Source organism: Plecotus auritus, assembly GCF_963455305.1.
Source record: "Plecotus auritus genome assembly, chromosome: 2".
Taxonomy (NCBI): Eukaryota; Metazoa; Chordata; class Mammalia; order Chiroptera; family Vespertilionidae; genus Plecotus; species Plecotus auritus.
The window spans coordinates 176,507,834-176,529,430 of NC_137771.1; the positions used below are offsets into that span (position 1 = coordinate 176,507,834).

General features: G+C 40.4%; 1 protein-coding gene across 1 annotated transcript in view; it reads left to right on the forward strand.

Annotated features, from left to right (window-relative positions):
- ATP13A4 (ATPase 13A4) overlaps positions 1 to 21,597 on the forward strand; it is a 130,383-nt gene that overhangs the window by 25,413 nt on the left and 83,373 nt on the right. The window contains exons 2-3 of the mRNA XM_080656236.1: positions 9,646 to 9,819; positions 19,311 to 19,457. Coding sequence (XP_080512362.1) covers positions 9,646 to 9,819; positions 19,311 to 19,457 — 321 coding nt within the window. The remainder of the gene's footprint in view (positions 1 to 9,645; positions 9,820 to 19,310; positions 19,458 to 21,597) is intronic.

The window sequence follows — 21,597 nt, forward strand, 5'->3', positions numbered from 1 at the left end:
CAGATAAAAATGGAACTGTTCTGGTGAAAAAGGCAGGGTTTGTGTGTGGGCATGCATGTGGTGAGTGGGAGGGGGCTGGCATGTGGTATAATTATTAATAGGGCTCTCTGAAAATGGAATAGGCTTCCCCAAGAGGTAGATTTTGCTAAATTGGAAGTGTGAGAGTTTCATGGTGTAAAAGAAATGCAGAACCAGATCATCTCTGAACCTTCCTTCCCTCGGAGTTCATGACAGCATCCTCTTCCCTCTTTCATTTTCTAAAATCCTATGGTAAATGACAAATCCTATGGTAAGGAAATAAAGACAAATAATACTTGGGGATACAATTTATTGCCAAGATAAACTCCCCATTGATCAAAGAGTGGAAGTATGACTTTGGAAGGAGATCATTGCTTTTCCTATGCTTTCTCTCTACATGTTCCTTTGAGAATTGTCTTAAGATCTCAGTTCTGTTCTCTGCAAAATTATGTTTGACTGGATGTTTGTTAAGTTCCACCATTTGCTTACTATCTATGATAGTCATTTCTGGCTTCTCTGTTTACCAGTCTAATAATATTCCAATCTATTTTGTTAGATTGGAATACCTGTAATGTAATGAGACATTTATTCACTAAAAAAAATTTGTAAGCCTACTATGTGCCAGGAATTGTTCTCCTGTGTTCCAGAATTACAGCAACGAACAAGACAGACATGCTCACATTCTAGAAATCGTTCCTAAAAAAATAAACAAATAAGAAAAATACCAGTTAGAGATTTAAAATAGCATGATATGAGAGAGTGTGACTGGGCAGATACTTTATACTGTGTGGTCAGGGAACTGATCTGAATAAGGAGGGGCCAGACATGCCAGGGTGTCACTGAGCATGTATCAATCAGCCTTTAGTCTAATTGCCCTCATAATAACAGCTTATATTTGAACAACACTTTCACCACTATTAACCCATTTCATTTTCATGACAGTTTTGTGAGGTAGGCATTAGTATTCTTATTTTTTTCAGTGGGACAGTGACTTCCTGATGATATAATCATTAAGTAGCAAAATCAGGTCTTGAATCCATCTTTAAATGTGGCCTTTCTCTTGTTCTGCCTTGTCTCAGGTCTTCATTCTGAGAATAAGTCAGTGCAGCGAGTAAGCTCCCAGACGGGATGGGGATGGTAGTCCCAGATACTGACCTGTCTGTGCTCTGTCTGTCTTACATTTCTCAGACATCACCAGCAAAAGAAAAAGTTTTAATTTCAGCATCATGTGAGAACCTAGGAAATGCCTCTGGCCTAAGATTGCCAGATCAGAAGATTAAAATGTTACTTGTAGAAACCACCATCTGGTTACTGGGTGGAGTCCCTCTTGCCCATACCCTCTCCACTCTGCAGTTTGAAGCTTGTGAAAACCTGTTTAAGGGAACCTAAGAACTTGTCTGGGCAGCATATTCTTTAGTTCAAATGTAAGCAATCAGCACAAGTTCAAGTACTGTCCCCCTTGACACCTGCCAGATGATAATATCAGAGAGCTGAAGAGGGAGTGCCTTGAGGAGAGGCAGCCTTCCTGGGCAGAAGGAGTTAAGTAGGAAGAATCTGGCTCTGTTACCTACCAGCAGGGTGACTCTGAGTACAATCCCTAACTTCCTTGAACTTCACCTTCTTTATTTCTCACCTACAGCTGATGTTATCTTCCTTATGGGATTATGAGGGTTAAAACAGAATACGGAAAATATATATTTAGGATGAGTGAGACACAATAAGAAGTAACTATTCACATGAACTGTGTGTTTTCATGAGCTTCAGCCAAGTGGACAATTATCCCCAAGGCAGGGTGTTACCTTGCTGCCAACTCATGTGACAAGGAGGAGTTTCCTCAGCCCAAGCTGACAACCTCCTGGGCTGAGAAAAGGAAACCCTGATTAGTCAAAGGACACTAATATCCCAAGCATGTCTGTCCATCTTGCCTCCATAACCAGACTGCTGCCCAGGCAGAATGTCCAGAGGCAGTAGCACCTCTGACCCTGACTTTGTCCGAGGGCACCAGCTCTAGAGAAGCCAGGAGAGGTCCACCTGCTGGTTGCAGAGGGCGAAATGGAGGTGCGGTTTTTAAGGGCTCAGCAAACTCTTTTGGCCAATGGCCAGCTTGAGTAGTGTATGTGTTTAAGACCCCGAAGTGCCACCAAAAGGTGCATTATTTGGCCATATATGACTGGGTTCCTTGTAACACAATGATGCATTGACTTGTAATACCTTAAACTGACATTTTGTCCTTCAACACACTCCATGTTTTCAGATTTTGCAACTTTGCTGAAGGCTAGTTCCTCCATCTGGCAAGCCCTCTCTCCGACGCTCCTTATGCAACTATTGACATTCCAGCAATTCGTTCCAAGTTCACTCAGGTAGCAATTCTCCTAAAAAGTTTTTCCTCATCTTAGTGGTGCATTTTTCTCATTTGAAACTAATAACATCTCCCTCCAGAAAACATATGACAATGCGTTCTGCTCTGAATTAACTTATTTTTCAATTTCCTCGAGGGTGGGAAATTCATCTCCAGCAGACCTGCCTTCCCCGTGGTCTTAGACATAGTAGGCACAAAGGAAGCAAAGACACCTGGAGGGCTTTATGCTGGGGTTTGCAGCACCTAAAGATTTCTATGATGAGTTCCTTGGTTCTGGGACCAGATACCTGACACTGGTGTCATTTCACTGTTTCCCAGAGTGTAGTAATGTTGAGGCAAGAGAACTGAGACTCAATGGCCAGAGTGGTGCCATTCCAAAGCTAGGAATGAGAGCAAAATGGAATTCCAAAGCCAGGAGTTAAATGGAGTTAAATGACTTTCTTACAGTCTGCCATGGGACAGAGGCTGGTGGGCAGGCCACTTAACTCTTAAGGATCTCCTCAAGGCTCACTCTTACCACCACTCAACAAATGTCAACATTGTTCATGGAAAATGGGACACAGATGTTAAGTAGTCGTCACTGGAGAATACTTCTTTTAAAAAAAAATTCTTCATAAGACTGGAAAATTTGCACAGCTCACCCCGAGGCAATTGTGAACACACCTTTTAGTCCAGAGCAGTAGCCTGTCCAAATCAGTTTGTCGCTTCCAGCCCAGACTCTTGTCTATCTGTTGAAGGTAAGAAGTTTGTGAAATTCAGTCTTAACTTTAGCAATATTTGAACTTCTGGAGACAGATTATAGGGAGGAAGAAAATACACTTGTTCAAGAAATGTAGCCTTACAGATTATCTTGAGTGTGATGCAAATAATGAAACTAGTTAACATTTCTTAATGGCCAAAGGCAGAGCGCTGTATCTGGCGGTTGCTTATATTTTTTATCTGCTCCCCGACACAGTGGACTGATTTAATTTTTAGAGTGTTTCCCTTCCTTTTCTTTCCCCCTTCCTCCCTTCCTTCCCTCTTTTCTCCAGTAAAGTCACACATTTATTTATTTCCTCATTCAGCAAATATCTACTCGTGACCCACAGGTTGAGAACCGCTAGCAGGGTCACCAAAGACCATCGGAAAACACAGATATTTACATTACGATTCATAACAGTAGCAAAATTACAGTTATGAAGTAGCAATGAAAATAATGTTATGGTTGGGGGTCACCACAACATGCGGAACTGTATTAAAGGGTTGAGGCATTAGAAAGGTTGAGAACCACTGCTAACCCAATGAGAATGATCAAAACTATCTGCAGCCATTGCCACCTTGGGAGCAAAATTACCTTTGGTTTGGTTACAAATCACTGGCGGCAACTCCAATGAGCAGGCCAGGTATGAGCTGAGAATACAGAATCTAACATGTGGCCTCAGTGTTGAGAGAAATAAAAAGCATGGCAAGGCCATGGGGAAGGGAGACTACTTGCTCATTAAAAGGGAAGCATCTCTTACTTGCTCTGGCTGATTCTTTCTTCCTTTTCCCCCTAAGACTTCAGTGCTCACAATTAGACTGTCGATATCCTTGATCCATGACACATTGTCGTTGTTTACCCATGCTGTGTTGCATTCATTTAGTTAGTTAGTTAGTGTGCTCTTTATAATCAGGTGATGACCCAACCACCCCAAACACAAGCTGGGACCTTGACAACAACCTACACTTGACAATGTAGCCCCTTATTTCCCTGCCTTGCCCCAGTACTGGTCAGCATTGTCCTGCCTCGTGTGTTCATTATTCCCTGGCTTTCCTTTCTATAGAGTTTTCTTTTACCTAACTGTATCCTAAAATATGTATTTTCAATTCTAGTTGTTTTTAACTTTATGAAAAGGTTTTCATGTTGATGTAATTCTTCTCACTGACTTGTTTCACTTACTAGTTACTACATTACTAAGAGTCATCCATATTGCATGTTGCTAGAGTTGATTTGTTTGCAGTGCTGTTTAAGATCTTCCTGTATGAACACACCTCAGGCTCCTTCTCACTAGATGGTGTTGGGTTAGTTCCTGGGTGATTATGCACATGTGTCTTGGTACTCTTTAAATGATTCTTACAGTGCAAGGATGTGGGTACAGTGTGGTCACAATTTCTGATTTATCTTATTTTATTTTTTAATTTTTATTGATGAAGGGGAGAGAGATTTGTTGTTCCACTCATACATGCATTCATTGGTTGATTGCAAGTATGAGTGGAACATGAGTGGAACATTGGTATGTGCCCTGACCAGGGATCCAACCTGCAAACTCGGTGTATGGGGACAATGCTCTAACAACTGAGCTACACTGCCAGGACTTACAATTTCTGATTTATTTTTGAGAAAAGGTAGACATCAGAATATTTATATGAAAATAACAGGAAAACCAATTTAAAGTTTTAAGAAATACTTAGTAGGCCATATTTTATTAAGCCTCCAATTTAAGGTTCTGGGTTATATCATTCAGGTTAAAATTTTCTCACCTGGATCTAGAAGTCCTGTTACTTTACAGGACACTTAGAAAATCGTCTTTCAGCAGCAAGTGTGTGAAACAAGAAAATACTGAGGCAGAAATTTGAATAGGGCTTGGGGTTGGGGTAAACAATGAGGTGAATTGTTGTAATGCATGGAAATTATAGTAAAACTTTACCTCCCCACCCAAAGTAAGGGAAAAGAGATCATCTTTAGGGAGGTAAACTTTAAAAAGTGAATTATTTAAACTTTCAAATATTTAATGAAACTAGTAGAGAAAAGCAAACTTGTCTTAAAGAGATCAAATGGCTTTCAGACCAACAGCCTTTGTAATTTGATGTAATGAATTAATATGTTTAAAGAAGGCATATCACTCAGGGCGGAGATGCTCAGAGAAGACTCCAGAGCCCATTTTCAACACTATGCTTGCTTATGACTCCATGGCAGGAGAAAACAAACTCTTCATACCTACCATATATTTATCTGGTTGGTGGACAGTTATGCACATACATCTCACTCTCTCATTAATTATATCCATCTCTGAGACCTGGGTAACCTGAGTCTTCCCTGCTGGCAGGCCATGGATGAGAAGGCTGAGAGCCACTCTCAGGACTTGGTGAGCCCCAGAAAATTTCACCCTGTAAAGCTTCTTGGAATCAGCCCCTGCCCTGCTCTTACTGTCACCCTCTCACCCTCAACTGCATTTCTGTGAGCCCCTGTCTTCATGCCTCTCCACTCACTAAGTGCTTCCAGGCCCTGAGTTAAGTACAGTCTCTAAACTGTGAAGGATCGGCCTTGGTTCAGCCTCAGGAACCCTCTAAGGCAGGGTCTTCTATAGACTCTGGGAATCTCCTGAATCTCTGTGGGGAAGTTTATGTGTATGCGCCTCTGCGTATTTTTCTTGGGGGAGAGTCTATAGATTCTTTAGGGGTTCTGCTGGCTTTGGCCACTATTTGGTGACAAAGTTTAAACAATTGCTTTGGGGAGCACAGTTGGACTTCTTGATTACAGGGTCTCATTCGAGGAGAAGGCCTGTACACCTGGAAGCCAAAGTTGAAGCCCTTTACAGATACAAGAGATTAGATACCCAGGGACAGAGGGAGGAGAGGCATCTGTGGTTTGGAGGCGGATAAAGAAAGGGATGGTGTGTTATTTCCTAAAGCACATATACTGTCATGAGTGTAATATTCTTTTGACATTTTTTTCAATATTCTATTTTTGGCTGATTGCTTCCTTCTTGTGGGAGGTGAGGGAGGGTGGGATGTGGGTAGCTGGGATATTTCCCTGAAGTATATTCAGGGAGATGGAAGGCATTCCATAATGTAGGATATAAATTGCTACAGGGTGGTAATAAAGAGCACCATGCTAATTTTTGCAATTTTAAACCTAGTATCTTTAATGGTTCCTGCAATGCAATTCACTTTAAGTTAGTCCAATTCAATTTACTTCAATAAACAGTAATTGAACACTCCTTATCCACATTATTTCAGCTTTTCTACTGAAAATTGGCACAGGATTATGGGTTATGAGCTACTAACTGGTGTTGTAGTGCCCACAGGACTGAGAGCAGGCAAACTTTCAGAGTAATACTCTGGTATAACTAGGGGAGAATTCACCTGGCTTGCCTGGGACACTTCTGATCTACCCATGTTGTCCAGCGTTATAAATAGTACCTCATTTAGATGAAAATTTTTGTAGTCACCCCTTTGTATAACCTTTTTATTGCCTAACCTTATCTAACCTTATTTACTTCTGTGTCTCTCTTCCCATTGAATGAATGAGCTTCTATGAAGTTAGAGACGTGGTCTCATTCATCTCTGTGTCTAACATGTGCCAGCTATTTGGGGGACATTTAAAAAACATTTATTAAATTGAATGGAAATTTAGGATGAATGAAAAAGAGCCTTAGAGTGAAAGTGGCCAGTTATGTTATTTCCTTATGCTGGGAAGGTCTAGACTGGAAGCTCAGTTTTGAGTTATGGATGAGCTTTATTTGATACTTTTAAAAACCAAATGTGTAAAGTGCTTGTTGAAGTGCTTTTAAGTACTCAATTAATGTTAGCTGTTGTTGTTACCCAATAGTTGCTAATAATAATGATTACATATAATAACTTTAAACTTTAGTTTTTCTTAGCTGGAAAATGAGGATAGTCATTCCTGCTTACTTAATATTGATAATGAGCATGAAGACACTGAAAACTACAGAGGTTCTTATTGCATAGTGACCAGGCGTCCTCAAACAACGGCCCGCGGGCCACATGCGGCCCGCCAAAAACATTTATCTGGCCCGCCGGGTGCCGCTGCCTGTCTTGCTTAGCAGCTAACTCGTTCCGGGCCCGCAGTGCGCATAGGAATTTGTTCATAGTTTTTTTTTTTTTTTTTAAAAAAACTATAGTCCGGCCCTCCAACGGTCTGAGGGACAATGAACTGGCCCCCTGTTTAAAAAGTTTGAGGACCCCTGGCATAGTCTGTGAAAGAATATGTGGTAACAGGAAGGTTTGTGCTATAGAACCAGCATAACTCAGGCAGATTAGATGGGGCTCAATGGCAATGGAAGAAAGCTTTTAAATATTTTTAAAAGATGATAAAATGGCTCAGTTGGATGGGAGAAGTTGATCTATTTTCAAGTGTCAGAACATAAAAAAGCACATGGGAAAAGATGGTAGGATGGACTCAGGACAGACATGGAATTTAGGATTGGGACCTCGCACAATGTGGGATTAACAAAGCATTGCTTCAGGCTGGACATCTGGAGAGCAGCGACTGAGCTTGGGAGAGGATAGACTTCCTATTTTGCAAACTCAGTCAAGAGCTTGCACTTCTGAGTCAATGTGAACATTTTATTAAAGGTAAAGCAAATGTGGGCCATACCCACGGAAGCCATTTAGCACCTGTATGTGTTGCTAATGAGAGGGAGCGGCCTAATTACACATGAAGCAACTTTCAGCCAAGGATCACAGAACCTTTTCTGATAATGTAATCTTTATCAAGGGAGTTAGAAAAGCTGGTGGATTTAAAGTTGCATGTTCTCGCTCCTTCTCATCTTCACAAGCAATTCTAACAAGAGCAGAACTATTGACACCAGGAATTTTTATATCTAAATGCCAATAAACAAAGGGGTAGAATTTTAGATCTATGCTTCGGGAAATGGTAGAATAATAGTAGCAGTAGCAATAGCAGCAGCAGTAAATGCCAACATAGCATTAACACATATTAACTAATTTAGGCTTTATAACAAGGATAAGGAACCTTTTTTTTTTCTGCCAAGGGCCATTTGGATATTTATAACATCTTTTGTGGGCCATAGAAAATCAACTTAAAATTAGCCTGCTATATTTGGTCAAATATTTAATTAACTCACCCCTAATGCTTTTGTAGGGCCAGACCAAATGATTTTGTAAGTCTTATACAGCCCTCAGGCTGGGTGTTCTCCATCCCTGCTTTATATCAATCCTGTGAGGTGGGTACTATCACCACCCCATTTTATGGATGATAAACTGAGGAATAAAGAGGTTAAATAATTTCTTCAAGATCTCACCCAATGAGTGGCAGAGCTAGGCTTTGAACCCAAAGTGTCTTGGTCCAGAGAATGTGCTTTTAACCAGGACTCTCTATTTCTCAATTTGTGCCATTCTAACCAGTATAAAATGTGCCTATGGCTGCGTGGAATATAGCTGTGAAACTGAGGCCGTAAATGTTAGGGGTGGTTTTCTATTCTGCCCCAGGCTTTACTTGGAAAGAAGAAGTTTGCACAAATTATAAATTATTAGAAGTAAGACTCTTATCCCTTTCATATTTGTATCCTCCAGGGCCCATAGCAGGTGCTCTATAGGCATCAAAGTAAACCAAATAGTCTCTATGATTTTCCCCTCTGTCTATAAAATACTTTTTGCTATTGAACAGGAGAGGAGGTTGTGAATGAATAACTTTACCTTAAACTCCCAAAGGCAAGGTGGCATTTCACCAAATCCTGGCTCCAAACTCAAGGTCTGGCTCTAATCCTTCTTACCTACTAGGCCAGTGGTCGGCAAACTCATTAGTCAACAGAGCCAAATATCAACAGTACAATGATTGAAATCTCTTTTGAGAGTCAAATTTTTTAAACTTAAACTTCTTCTAATGCCACTTCTTCAAAATAGACTTGCCCAGGCTGTGGTATTTTGTGGAAGAGTCACACTCAAGGGGCCAAAGAGCCGTATGTGGCTTGCGAGCCACAGGTTGCCGACCACAGTACTAGGCTGTTGGTCCCAGCCAAAGGAATCACTGGTTGCTGGGGTCACCTAGTGCTTCTGTCACCTGTCACATGTTCATATCTGTAAAGGCTGTGGACTATGTTCAAAATTGGAGGCTGAAAGACCTGAGTGTGAATATTGGCAGCCAAATTTCTTAGCTATGGCCTTGAACAAGTCATTCTATTCAGCCTTTCTGAGCTCAGTGTCATCACTTATGAAATGAGGGTGATAGCCTATTCAGAGAAACATTGTGAGACTCAAATAAGACAACATAGCACCTACCATAGTGCTTGGCACAGGATTGTTGGGTGTTCAAATTGCAGAAACTGACATTTCCAGTTATATTGCAACTTCTTGGAGGCCTGTGATCATATCTTACACGTTGTCAGGGATTCTTCTCCACTCCCTCAACCCCTCTCCCTGTCCTCCCCTCATCCTGCTTGACTTCCTTACTCTTGGCTCTCAGTTTCATCAGCAAAATCCCAACTTGTTTATTTGTTGCTTATTGTGCTTAACCAATATTTGGGTTCCTTTTGGTTCTGCTCCAGGAGATATTCGGCTACCAGACTCACGGCTGCCGGAAAACCCTCTGCCTTGCTGGATCCATCTTCTCATTTGGGATCCTCCCCTTGGTGTTTTACTGGAAACCTGCTTGGCATGTGTGGGCAAATTGTGTCCCGTGTTCCTTGCAAGAAGCAGACATCGTGTTGCTAAGGACAACAGTAAGTGTGTACTTGGTTTTGTACCTGGGGGCCCTTTCTCTTAGGCAATGTGTTATGGGATGGTTGTGGAGAGATGTGCACAAAGCAGGTGGCAGGAGGAGGCTCCAGCCTCAGATTCCATCACAGCCTTGCCTTTACATATTCACCAAGAATTCAATAATCTGTATATTGTGGGATTTCACAGGGTATTCCTTTTAAACGTGTGAGTTGTATGAATATTAGAGCAGAAAATTACCATGTGAATAGCTAAAAATAATAGGTAGTGGGAAGTAGTTAAGTCAGGCTACAACCCACAAAATTCACATTGACCCTTTCCTCCCCACCCCCCACATGCTGACATATTCATGCCTATCCCAGCCCCCTCCACTGGGGCAACTCTGAGGAAGGAAGTGGGGAGGTTGGTTGGAGAGGAGGAGCACTCCTCTGAGGAAGATACTGTCTTTCCCTGCTTATTTGAGAGAGCCACAATTATTGACTGGAGTGTGTTGCATCCTGCAGATATGCTTGGGTAAGAAATGCAACCATCTTGTCCCCAAGGTCACTGGGTTTCTCTGCTAACCCAAGGTCCTGGCATTAAGTGAGTTTTTCTAAATTTGCTCCCATAATACTTTCTTCCAGCACTCATTACACTTAGGCAATGTGCATAGTTTCTGCCAGATTGTCAGCTCCATAGAGGAGGGGATCCCTAGTTCCTGCACATATTGGGGATTCCATAAACAAGTGGTGGCTGAAGACTGAAGTGAACATTCCTATTGACAGGCATCAAAGGACAGTCTCAGGGAGGATGCTTTTTTGCCTGAGTGTCTCAAATAATACTTCAGCCCATATGACTCACAATGACAACCAAATTCTTGATAAATCAACCTCTATTGAGCTGTTAGCTTCTTCTGTATACAGAAATCTCTCTAGTAAACATTATATTTAATGCAGCAAGAGGGAAAGATTGTCTCATAACTGGGCAAAAAATTCCACATTTTAATCTAACAGAGTTGGGGCTAGACCTCAGTGAACTTGGCAACTGGATGAAGTTTGTCTTTGTTGTCTTACTCCACTGGCATTACCCAACCCCTTGTTTCTGGATCCTGGTTGCTTCAAGAACCACCTGCTTTATGCCCAGCCCAGCCGACATGTGAATCATAACATAAGTGATAGGTGAGGCACCTCCTCCCAAGGTCAGCTGTATTTTAACTAAAGACTTTGGGAAAATAAGCTTCAATACTTTAAGAATGCAAGATTATTGTGGAGTAAGAGCAAGTCATATTGATGCGGTTGGGCTGGGGGCCTTACACCACTGCTGGCTCACACCATAATCTTTGTGAAAGGTCACAGAATATGCATAAGGGAAGAGTGCCTGGCACTTACCTTACCGAGGTAGACTTCATCATTTGACCTGTGAGGAAATGGGGCCAGGAGAGGGGATACAATTTACTGCTCTCCTAGGTGAGTGAGGGGCCTAATTAGGATAAGTCCCATATATCCTAGCTCCTAGTGCAGAGCTGTTCCTGTGCAATTGTGCTTAGACCATTGATTCCCAAACTTCAACCAGCATCAGAATCACCTGGAAGATTTATTAACTGCCATCCCCATGGAGTTCCTAATTAATTAGATTTGCATTTTTAACATGTTCTCAGTTGATGCTAATGCTTCTGGTAAGACCATACTTTGAGAAACCCTGTGTGGATAGTTATAACTATTGTTAATGAGCACACTTGGTTCTTGGGAGAGGAATAGAAGCCTGGACATTTGCTTTATGGTTCAGCCAATATATACTAGTATTTACCTAGTCTCAAGGGGAATGATCCAGATTTAGCTAAGTGTTATAAGTGGTCTTTCTGTACAGAGCCTGGGTGTCCTCCTGGAGCAGAGGAAGATAAAGGTTTGCTTTCCATAGCTCCAAGCTGGGACAAAAGAACATATGGAAGACCACATATTTGGGATCTTTTCTTAGATCAACCCCCTCCACATGAACGTAAGGACCTATGAGATCCTTATTTGCTGGCATAAAAAGAGGATTTGGAAAAGTACTTACATCTACCCCTTGATACTTCCTTTTCCCAGAACTAATTCACAATGGGTGATGTTTTGCTGCAGCAAAAACATCCTCAGATTCAGAAAAGCTTTCTGCCTCTGAGAGCACATCACCAGAGTCTTCAGATCTGAGAACATCTGCTTGGCTGAGTTATACTGTCTCAGGTTGCTGGTAAAGTCAAAGCACAGATAAAAATAAGAGGAACTAAGCAGAAAATGGCAAGGGAAGGGAGGAAAATGAAAGAAATGGCAAGGAAGTTGGTGAAAGTAAAATGAAGAGGGGAAAAGAGAGAGAAAGATCGTGTAAGACTGAAAAAATAAAAATGTGTCAACCAACAGCAAGTTAGTATATTTTGCGATTTGGAGTCAAAAGTTTTAAAGTCTAGTCCTAGCGCCTTAGGTGTGTTACACCTTAGATTTGTTACCCAACCATTCAAGACCTCAATTTTCCCACTTGTAAAATGGGACTAGTAAAAGTGCCTGTTGTTTTTTTGGACTGGTGTGAGGATGAAGTGAGATTATGTATGTAACAGCCATTTGCAAGCTATAAAGTTCATTATGAAACTTTTGTGTGTGTGTGTGTGTGTGTGTGTGTGTGTGTGTGTGTGTGTGTGTGTGTATTACTGCCCAAGCAACTCCATGAGCCTGCTGTACCAAAGAGCTTGTTGTAGTCTAGGCACACCCATATACACTGGCCCTGCTCATTGGATGCTGTGTCCTCCCCTAACTAGCCAGGAGGACTGGCATTCTCTTCTAAGACAGGAGACATGGAGAAGGTTTCCTGTGACTGAGAATCCCCAACTCCAAACGATACCCAATCAAATCACCTCTTCCAGTTGCATGTTATCAGCTTTGTAAATGGACCTAGACCAGAAAGTTTAAAAAAGTCATTGGTGCCTCAGAGAGCTGCATTCCATCATCCTGCCTCTTTCTTCCCCCCTTTGAAAGTCTACCAAGCCCCTCTACCCTTTCATAGCCTTTCTCAACTAATCAGAACAGTGAAAACCAGCTTCAATCTTGCCTTTTTCATCTTAATTTCTATTTTAATTTTTAATTACCTGCATTTGTGTGTCACTTAAAATGGATTTGAGACTCTCTAAATAAATGAGATTCTAAATTAGACCTTATGTAATTAGACAAGAACTTAATTATTCCTGAGCCTTAGATAAAAATAAGCATTGGGCACCAATAGCATAAAAGTCTGCTGCTAGGTTATTTGCATTAAAATGACACATTAAGGGAGATTTTATTTGAATTATAGTATAATCACTGGACTATAAAGACTTTCCATTGAGGACTAGATGACTTGAAAATATGTTGTATATCTGTTATTTATGTTATTAAAAATCAGTACTTGATACTTATCATCAATCTCACACTGGTAAGATTACAGATCTTATCACAGATGCTGATTAGGTAGCAATTTCTTAACATTTTTTTAAAAAGTCATAATGCACTGACTGAAAGTCTTTAGCACCCTGTTTATTTTCAGTTCCTTTTCTCATATTAAGTGCCTTGAAGAATGAGATTTTTCCAAAAGATAAGAGCAATTACACTTTTATTTTATAATTTTAGAAGTGGCATTTTATTCATTATTCATCTACTTTTGAATTTTAACCAATATCCGTAATGATGTCATATTTCTATGCAAATAACATGATTTATATTCACTGGCATTTTGAATTCTGATGCTCCTATGATTTCCATAGTTTTCATCTTTATTACAATAACAAACACATTTTTTTCCCTTCACTGTCATTGTATGTCACATGTTGTCAAAGACTCATGTTCTGCAGAGAAGGACTTAGTGATGATTGGTTATTAGGCCTGACCAAAGGAATTTAATTTCAATGTTTTAATAATAGGAGCATTTTTCCTTCCATTTCACCTAAAGATGCCAGTGCTTGAGGGCTTTTGTTTGCCAAATCAGAAATTCTGCGAATCAGCAGTGCAAATGTGATCTAAAGTCCACAAGTCCATCAGGGTATTCATCAGCCACAAGGATTTGTAAGTCATGTTTCCTGGATTTCTTACCTCCTCTCCACTCTCCTCCTCTGCAACCTGATGTCTCCTACATCAACACCATTTTCTATGTTTTGTCTATACTTTCACTCATAAAATTTCATCTGATTTTCCCTATCTCTTCTATTTGTTCATTCTTATTTATTTATTCAATAAATATTCATTGAGCTCTAATCATATCTCAGATATTGCTATAAGCATTGAGAATACAGCTATGTACAAAACAGACAGAAATACCTGTCCTTACAGAGTGACTTTCTCGTGAGGAGTCTACTCAAGCACACATACATCCGCACATACATGCACACACTCATACACATACATTATCTTTAGAATAAATATAGAAAGTAGGTATTATATCTCTACTTATTCAACTCTATTCATTCATCTGCCATATACTACCTTCTCTATTAAGTCTTTGTGGATCCATTCTCTGCCCCAATTCTGGAGGAAATTTCATTCGCTTTTAGCTCTGTATTTCTATCTCTGACTGCTGTAATACTTTTAGCAGTCTACCTTATATTAAAATGGCATTCACTCTACATCTTATAAAATAGCATCTCATTGATTATTTAATTTAATTCTTATAATAACCCTGGAAAATGGGCATTATTATATCTATTTTACAGATGAGTGAACAAGAAACTTTGCCAAATAGTAAACGTTAGCCAGGTGCCTCCCTATCTCCCTTCCTCTCTTCCTCACTCCTTCATAAATTTGATGAGCACAGGTTGTGTGCCAGCCACAGTAGTAGCTCATGGCCAGGGACAGAGGTATAACAGTGAGTAAAATCACGGTTTTTGACATCATAGAGATCACTACACAAATAAATGTAAAAATTCCAACTGTTCTAAGTACTACCTAGGAAAGCTTTATGGATAGACTTTCCTGAGCTCCAACAGAAGTTAAGAGTGAAAAGGTGATGGTGGAGCAGAGCACATAGGAAATAGTCCAGGTAAAGAGAAAAGGTGGACAAAGAACTTGAACCTGTCTCCTGACTCAAAATCCAGAGTTGTTTTCTACTATACCACATTCCTTTTTATAGCTTTTTCTTCTATTAGTTTATAAGCTTTTTTTTTTAAAAAAAAATCTTTATTGATTTCAGAGAGGAAGGGAGAGGGATAGAGAGTTAGAAACATTGATGAGAGAGAAACATCTATCAGCTGCCTCCTGTACACCCCTCACTGGGGATGGGGATGTGCCTGCAACCAAGGTACATGCCCTTGACCGGAATGGAACCTGGGACTCTTCAGTCCGCAGGCTGATGCTCTATCCACTGAGCCAAACCGGCCAGGGCAGTTTATAAGCTTTTGAACACAGTAACCATGGCTTACTTTTCATTCCTCACAGAACCTAGCATATGGCTGCAGCGAGTGTTAATACTTATTTAATTCCACTAAATAAATATAATTGAATCTGTAATAAATGGTTTCATGTTTTCTACCAGCACTGTATTACAAAGACACTAAAATGAAACATCAAGATTGAGGAAGTAAGAGAAGATAGTATTATGTCTTCTTTTTTTTTTAATATATTTTATTGATTTTTTACAGAGAGGAAGGAAGAGTGATAGTCAGAAACATCGATGAGAGAGAAACATCGATCAGCTGCCTCTTGCACACCTCCTACTGGGGATGTGCCCGCAACCAAGTTACATGCCCTTGACCGGAATCGAACCTGGGACCTTTCAGTCCGCAGGCTGACGCTCTATCCACTGAGCCAAACCGGTTTTGGCTATTATGTCTTCTTTAAGTACACATTCCCTCGTCTGAATCCTATTCCCCCCTCCCTCTGTTTCAACTTGGCTTTTCCTTAGACATTTAGCTGGAAATACTGGAGATGCTGTGGGTTAGCCTTTCAGAAATTATCCTATATTCAGACAAATAGTTTTGAGACCATTATCCTTTATAAGGCAGTGCTACTTATTTTGTGATTTACAGTTTGCAAAGTATTTGCATATATATTGTCTCATTTGGTCCTTACTGGTAGAAGTTACTTTCCCCCCACTTTACAGATGGAGGCAAAGAGAAGTTAAAAGAAATACTCAGAAACCCTTGTTGTACATAATGAAAGCAGAGCTTCTACTTAGAGTTGAACTAGAGTCTAAACTGGAGATCTTATCACTCCCTGTCCAGAACAGACTCTCCAAGTGCATACTGTGAAGTGGTTTAAGAGTGAAGAGTGGAGTCTGAGTGCCTGGGCTTGATTCCCAGTGTTTCTCTTGACCTACCTTGGGAAATATATTAGCTTGGGCTGCTATAACAGAATACCATAGATGGTTCCTTAAATAACAGCAATTTTTCACTGTTCTGGAAGAGAGAAATCCAAGATCAAGATTGGCAGGGTTGCTTTCTGGTGAGAACTTTCTTCCTGGCTTGCAGACTGCCAGGGACCTTCTCTCTGTGTTCTCACATGAGGTAGAGAGCTCTGGTGTCTCTACCTCTTCTTATAAGGGCACCAGCCCTATGTATTAGGGTGTCACCCTTATGACCTCCCTTAATTACCCACTTAAAGGCCCTATCTGAAAATGCAGGCACACTGGGGACAGGGCTTCAACATATGAATTTTGGGGAATTCAGTTTATAATAGGCAAGATACTCACTCCCTTTCTGCCTCCTTTTCCTTTTCAGTTAGATGGGGCTAACAATAGTACCTCCCTCACGGTCATGGGGACTAAATGAAGTGGTATGTTGTAAGCGCTGAGATGAAACTATGCCTGGCTTGCAGGTATTCCATGGCCATTTGTTTCTACATACATTTTTAAACCAATTTTAACTTTTTATTTATTACTTCTTAACTATATAATGCGTCTCCAGATATTTAAGAAAATGATTGTTAAAACAAATAAGCCCAAAACACCAGTCTCTCTGGAAACATGTGCTGAGTTGTTCAGGGTTTTCTTTTTTGCACACAAACATAGACATAGCCTTCACTTTGTCATGTAACGTCCCTGCTTTGGCACTCACCACATTCATTTTTTTTTTTTGTCAACATGTCCCAGGAATACTGAGAAAATAATTAGTGTGAGATTTTTCCAATGCTTAAAACTATTTCTCTATCTTTTATAAGTAAATCCTATGTTTTAGCCAATGTCAACTTTTTCCAGCTAGGTGACTTTGGGATTACAAGGCCATGGTTACTAGAGTATCAATGAGCCTGGCCAAAAGGGGGAAAGAGAAAAATAAGCGAGATACTTAGTAACAGGAAGAATAGTTTGTCACCAAAGTTATGGGTCTTTAAAGGTAGCACAGTGTTTTAGAAAAAGCCTGAGAAATGTAAGTTATTACTTTATCCATAATTCTCTACTTCACTTCAGCGAAAGTTCAGCTTTTTAGCATTGCAATGATTCCATCTCCAAGGGAGAGGTTCTGATTTTCTAAGGTCTCCTAAAGTTTAGGACCTAAACCATTGAGTGGGTTATTTTTTCTTTTTAAGGCAAACTCAGAAGTATATTTTTTGTGTGGAGAAAACTCTTATACAAAGGGATAAGTCACAGCATTGGCCTGAACTTTAGGTGACTGTTATACTGCCTTTAAATTCCAAACAGATGAAGTGCTCAGAGCAAAAGGTTGGAAGAAGATAAACAAGGTCACTCATTTCACTCAAAGATAAAAGCTCGCCTGGCATTTTCAGGTGTAGGAAAGTGCAAGGCCACAGGAAATAAATAAAAAAAAGCCCATGTTTCCTTCTCCATCTTTCTGTCTAGGTCAAGCATAGGTCTTCTGTGCACATTCAATTCTTCGAAATGCACTCTTGAATTATTTTAACATCTACTCTTTTAGAGCTCAAGGACTGATCTCGTTAATTCTCTTGAGAAAGAGAAGTTAACATCTAGCTTTGCGGGTAGTGTGGATTATTTGTATTACAAAGCATACAAAGCAATTATTTAAGGTGGTAGCTGCTCTGGTGCATTTAGGTATTTCACAAATCATTAACTGCTCGAGAGAGCTGAGAAACAGACTGAAATGGAAATAGCCATTTCCAAGTGACAATTTTTTTTTCAACAGAGGAAAAATAATAGTCTCCAAGCTCCTGCTGCTTCTTTAGTCTAGAATACATAGTCTCCTTTCCTCTCTTTAAGTTTCCATGTGGCTAGATCTCAACCATCCATTTAGGGTCAATTCAAGTTTCAGAACCTCCCTCATTTCTCTGAGTGACCTTTCTCCTAAACCATTAGGATACAGAGATTCTTACCACTCTACTAGTATGTCCCCATTGCATTGCCCTTTGCCTTATCACTCCCCTTGGACTGTGGATGGGGCTGTGTCTGTGCTCCAACCAGGCCTAGCACAGATTCTCTCTCTCTCTCTCTCTCTCTCTCTCTCTCTCTTTCTCTCTCTCTCTGTGTGTGTGTGTGTGTGTGTGTGCAGAGTCACCTCAGACATTGTTCATGAAAAGAGTGGGTGTGGTAGAGACAATTCCCAGCTCTGACCTACATTCCCCAGGCATCATATTATTTCTCAGGCTTGACTTTCCCTGCCATCCTTCCTAGCTCCTGTGGTTCACCAGGCATCCATCCAAGTAGTTTTTATGTGTATCATTTACCCCTTCAGATAATAGCCACTGTTATTATCACATCAGTATATAATGGACCACTGCGGTACCTGTTACTCAATTCAGTGCTGCTCCCTCTAGTTTTCTTCTGTGATGAAGTCATCAGTGATCTGCAAAGGGAAGCAGCTTCAGTGAGGGTCATGAAAGAAAGTACCTTCTCTAATCCTACCTATGCTGATGTCTTGACAGTCACCTTTGGGCATGTTCAGTCCATGCATTTAGTCTTTTTTTCCCCCATTCATTCTCAGACTGCCACTGAGCTGGTTGCAGTTGTCCACATGGATGGGATATGAGGGTCTTTGCCTTCAATATAGTCTAGATGAACTAGGAGAATATAAAACAGAAAGTGATTAGGAGCACAGAAGAAGGACAGTTAGAAACTTCCGGAGTTAGTATAGTGACAGCCCTCTGTGCCTCTATTTCAACCCAGACTCCATCCCCACCCTCACCCCTTTGAGTGGGTGTTAAAAGGGCTGTTCTGGAAGAGGTAGAATTTAAGGTAAGCTTGGAATCATGGGCAGAGTTTAGAGACCTGGGTTCCTCATCCTCAGACACTCAAAGAAACCCTTTAGAATACTTGCTTTATTTCCCCTTTGAAATTTTGCATCTGGCCACAGCCTGTGGTGGGAGGGTAATAGGGACTCTTGACTCTCAAGCTCTGTTGTGTGTGCCAGTGCCTCCTCTCCATGTCCTCAGTGAGTGATGACAATAGTCTTTCCCTCAGGGCTCTATATCTACCAGCTTTCTAAGGTATATAATTCTGTCTAGAATATTGATTAGTTCCACAAACATACAGAATTATATTGAAATGATGTTTTTTTTTAGGTTGAATTTTAACCTGATGACGTCTCTTAACTTCACGGGGGTTTTGGTGTCTATTTCCCCAGGATGAATTCCAAACCTACTCTCGGAAAAATGTAATGTGGATCTACCTGTCAGCATTAAACAGCGCATTTGGTCTCACTCCTGACCATCCTCTCATTACAGATGAGGAGTGTCTCATAAATAGATCTATAAGAAAGCCAGAGCTAAAGGTAAGTACATTCATGGTTACTGCTGATGCTAGAAAATTTTAATCTTTCCCCCCCAAAAATGTAAGATTAAATTTAGATCCTCCACTGTGTGATTCTTCCATTGACAGTGTAAAACATTTAAATCATGTGCAACCTTGATGACAACCTTGGACCAATTACTAAATTCTGCCCACCTCTAATATTAATTGCTAAAATTTAATAAATTGAGGTATACCAAGATTAATATGATGCCATGTATATAGTAGATGCTTAGTACATTTTAGCTCTTAGTAGAATCAAGCCCTGTATAATAATCTATGTAACAGAGTTTATTGTGCGATAATGTTAATCACCAGGAATAGCCCAGGAGTTTCCTACACCTGCAAGATGACCTTATTTTGAATCTGTCATTCAAATGTATTTGAGTTACTCCCACATCTCCATATTAAATGAGCACTACTTGGATTATGACTAGTTAACATTCATATTAAAATATTTTATATGACTGACCGTTTTCTCTTGTATGTGTGTGTGTGTGTGTGTGTGTGTGTGTGTGTGTGTGTGTAAACAGCTGTTTAAATTAGTTTTATGAGCTCCAGGTCAATTTTATATATATATTAAGTAAATCTTTATTGTTCAGATTATTACAGGTGTTCCTCTTTTTTTTTTCCCCCATAGCTCCCCTCCACCTGATTCCCTGCCCCATCCCATGCCCTTACCCCCCGCCACTGTCTTCATCCATAGGTGTAAGATTTTTGTCCAATCTCTTCCCGCACCCCTCACACCCCCTTCCCCCTGAGAATTGTCAGTCCACTCCCTTTCTATGTCCCTGATTCTATTATATTCACCAGTCCATTCTGTTCTTCAGATTTTTTATTCACTTGATTTTTAGATTCACTTGTTGGTAGGTATGTATTTGATGTCATTTTGTTGTTCATAATTTTTATCTTTACCTTTTTCTTTTTCTTCCTCTTCTTAAAGAATAGCCTTCAGCATTTCATGTAATCCTGGTTTGGTGGTGATGAACTCTTTTAGCTTCTTCTTGTCTGTGAAGCTCTTTATGTGACCTTCAACTCTGAATGATAGCTTTGCTGGGTAGAGTAATCTTGGTTGTAGGTTCTTGCTGTTCATCACTTTGAATATTTCTTGCCACTCCCTTCTGGCCTGCATAGTTTCTGCCAAGAAATCAGCTGACAGTCGTATGGGTGCTCCCTTGTAGGTAACTAACCATTTTTCTCTTCCTGCTTTCAAGATTCTCTCTTTGTCTTTTGCCCTTGGCATTTTAATTATGATGTATCTTGGTGTGGTCCTCTTTGGATTCCTCTTGTATGGGGTTCTGTGTGCTTCCTGAACTTGTAAGTCTATTTCTTTCACCAGGTGGGGGAAGTTTTCTGTCATTATTTCTTCTAATAGGTTTTCAATATTTTGCTCTCTCTCTTCTTCTGGCACCCCAAAAATTCGGATGTTGGTACGCTTAAAGTTGTCCCAGAGGCTCCTTAAACTATCTTCATATTTTTGGATTCTTTTTTCTTTTTGTTTTTCTGGTTGGGTGTTTTTTGTTTCCTCATATTTCAGATCTTTGGTTTGATTCTTCGGGTACATTGATCTACAGTTGAGTTTCTGTATATTCTTTATTTTAGACAATGTATGCTTAATTTCTGACTGGTCCTTTTCCATTTTATTGGCATTCTCATTAAGGTCCTTGAAGGTCTCACTAAGCTCCTCGGAGGTCTCATCAAGTTTCTTGGCGGTTTTTAGAAGATTCTTGAGTAACCTTATAAATGTGCTTCTGAACTCTATGTCATCCAGTAATTTGCTTTCCTCCATTTCTTTCATTTGTGACATGTTTCTTTGTCTCTGCATTTTGTTGCTTCCCTGTGTTGATGGAGTTGCTTTGTGTGGTAGGTGACCTATAGGGGCCAGTAGCTCAGCCTCCCCAATCACCTGAGGTGGACACTATTGTTACACCCCTTTGTGGGCTGAGTGCAAAGTCTTGGTGTAGTTAAGCCTTGATTGCTGTTGGTACACTGGGAGGAATTGACCTCCAGGCCAAATGGCTGTGAGGACCCGCTGTGTCTATAATGGAAGAACAGTTGCGCTGGAGACACGCTTATGGTGCAGGACTTGTTTCAGTGGGGCTTTGGTGCTCACTGAGTCTGCC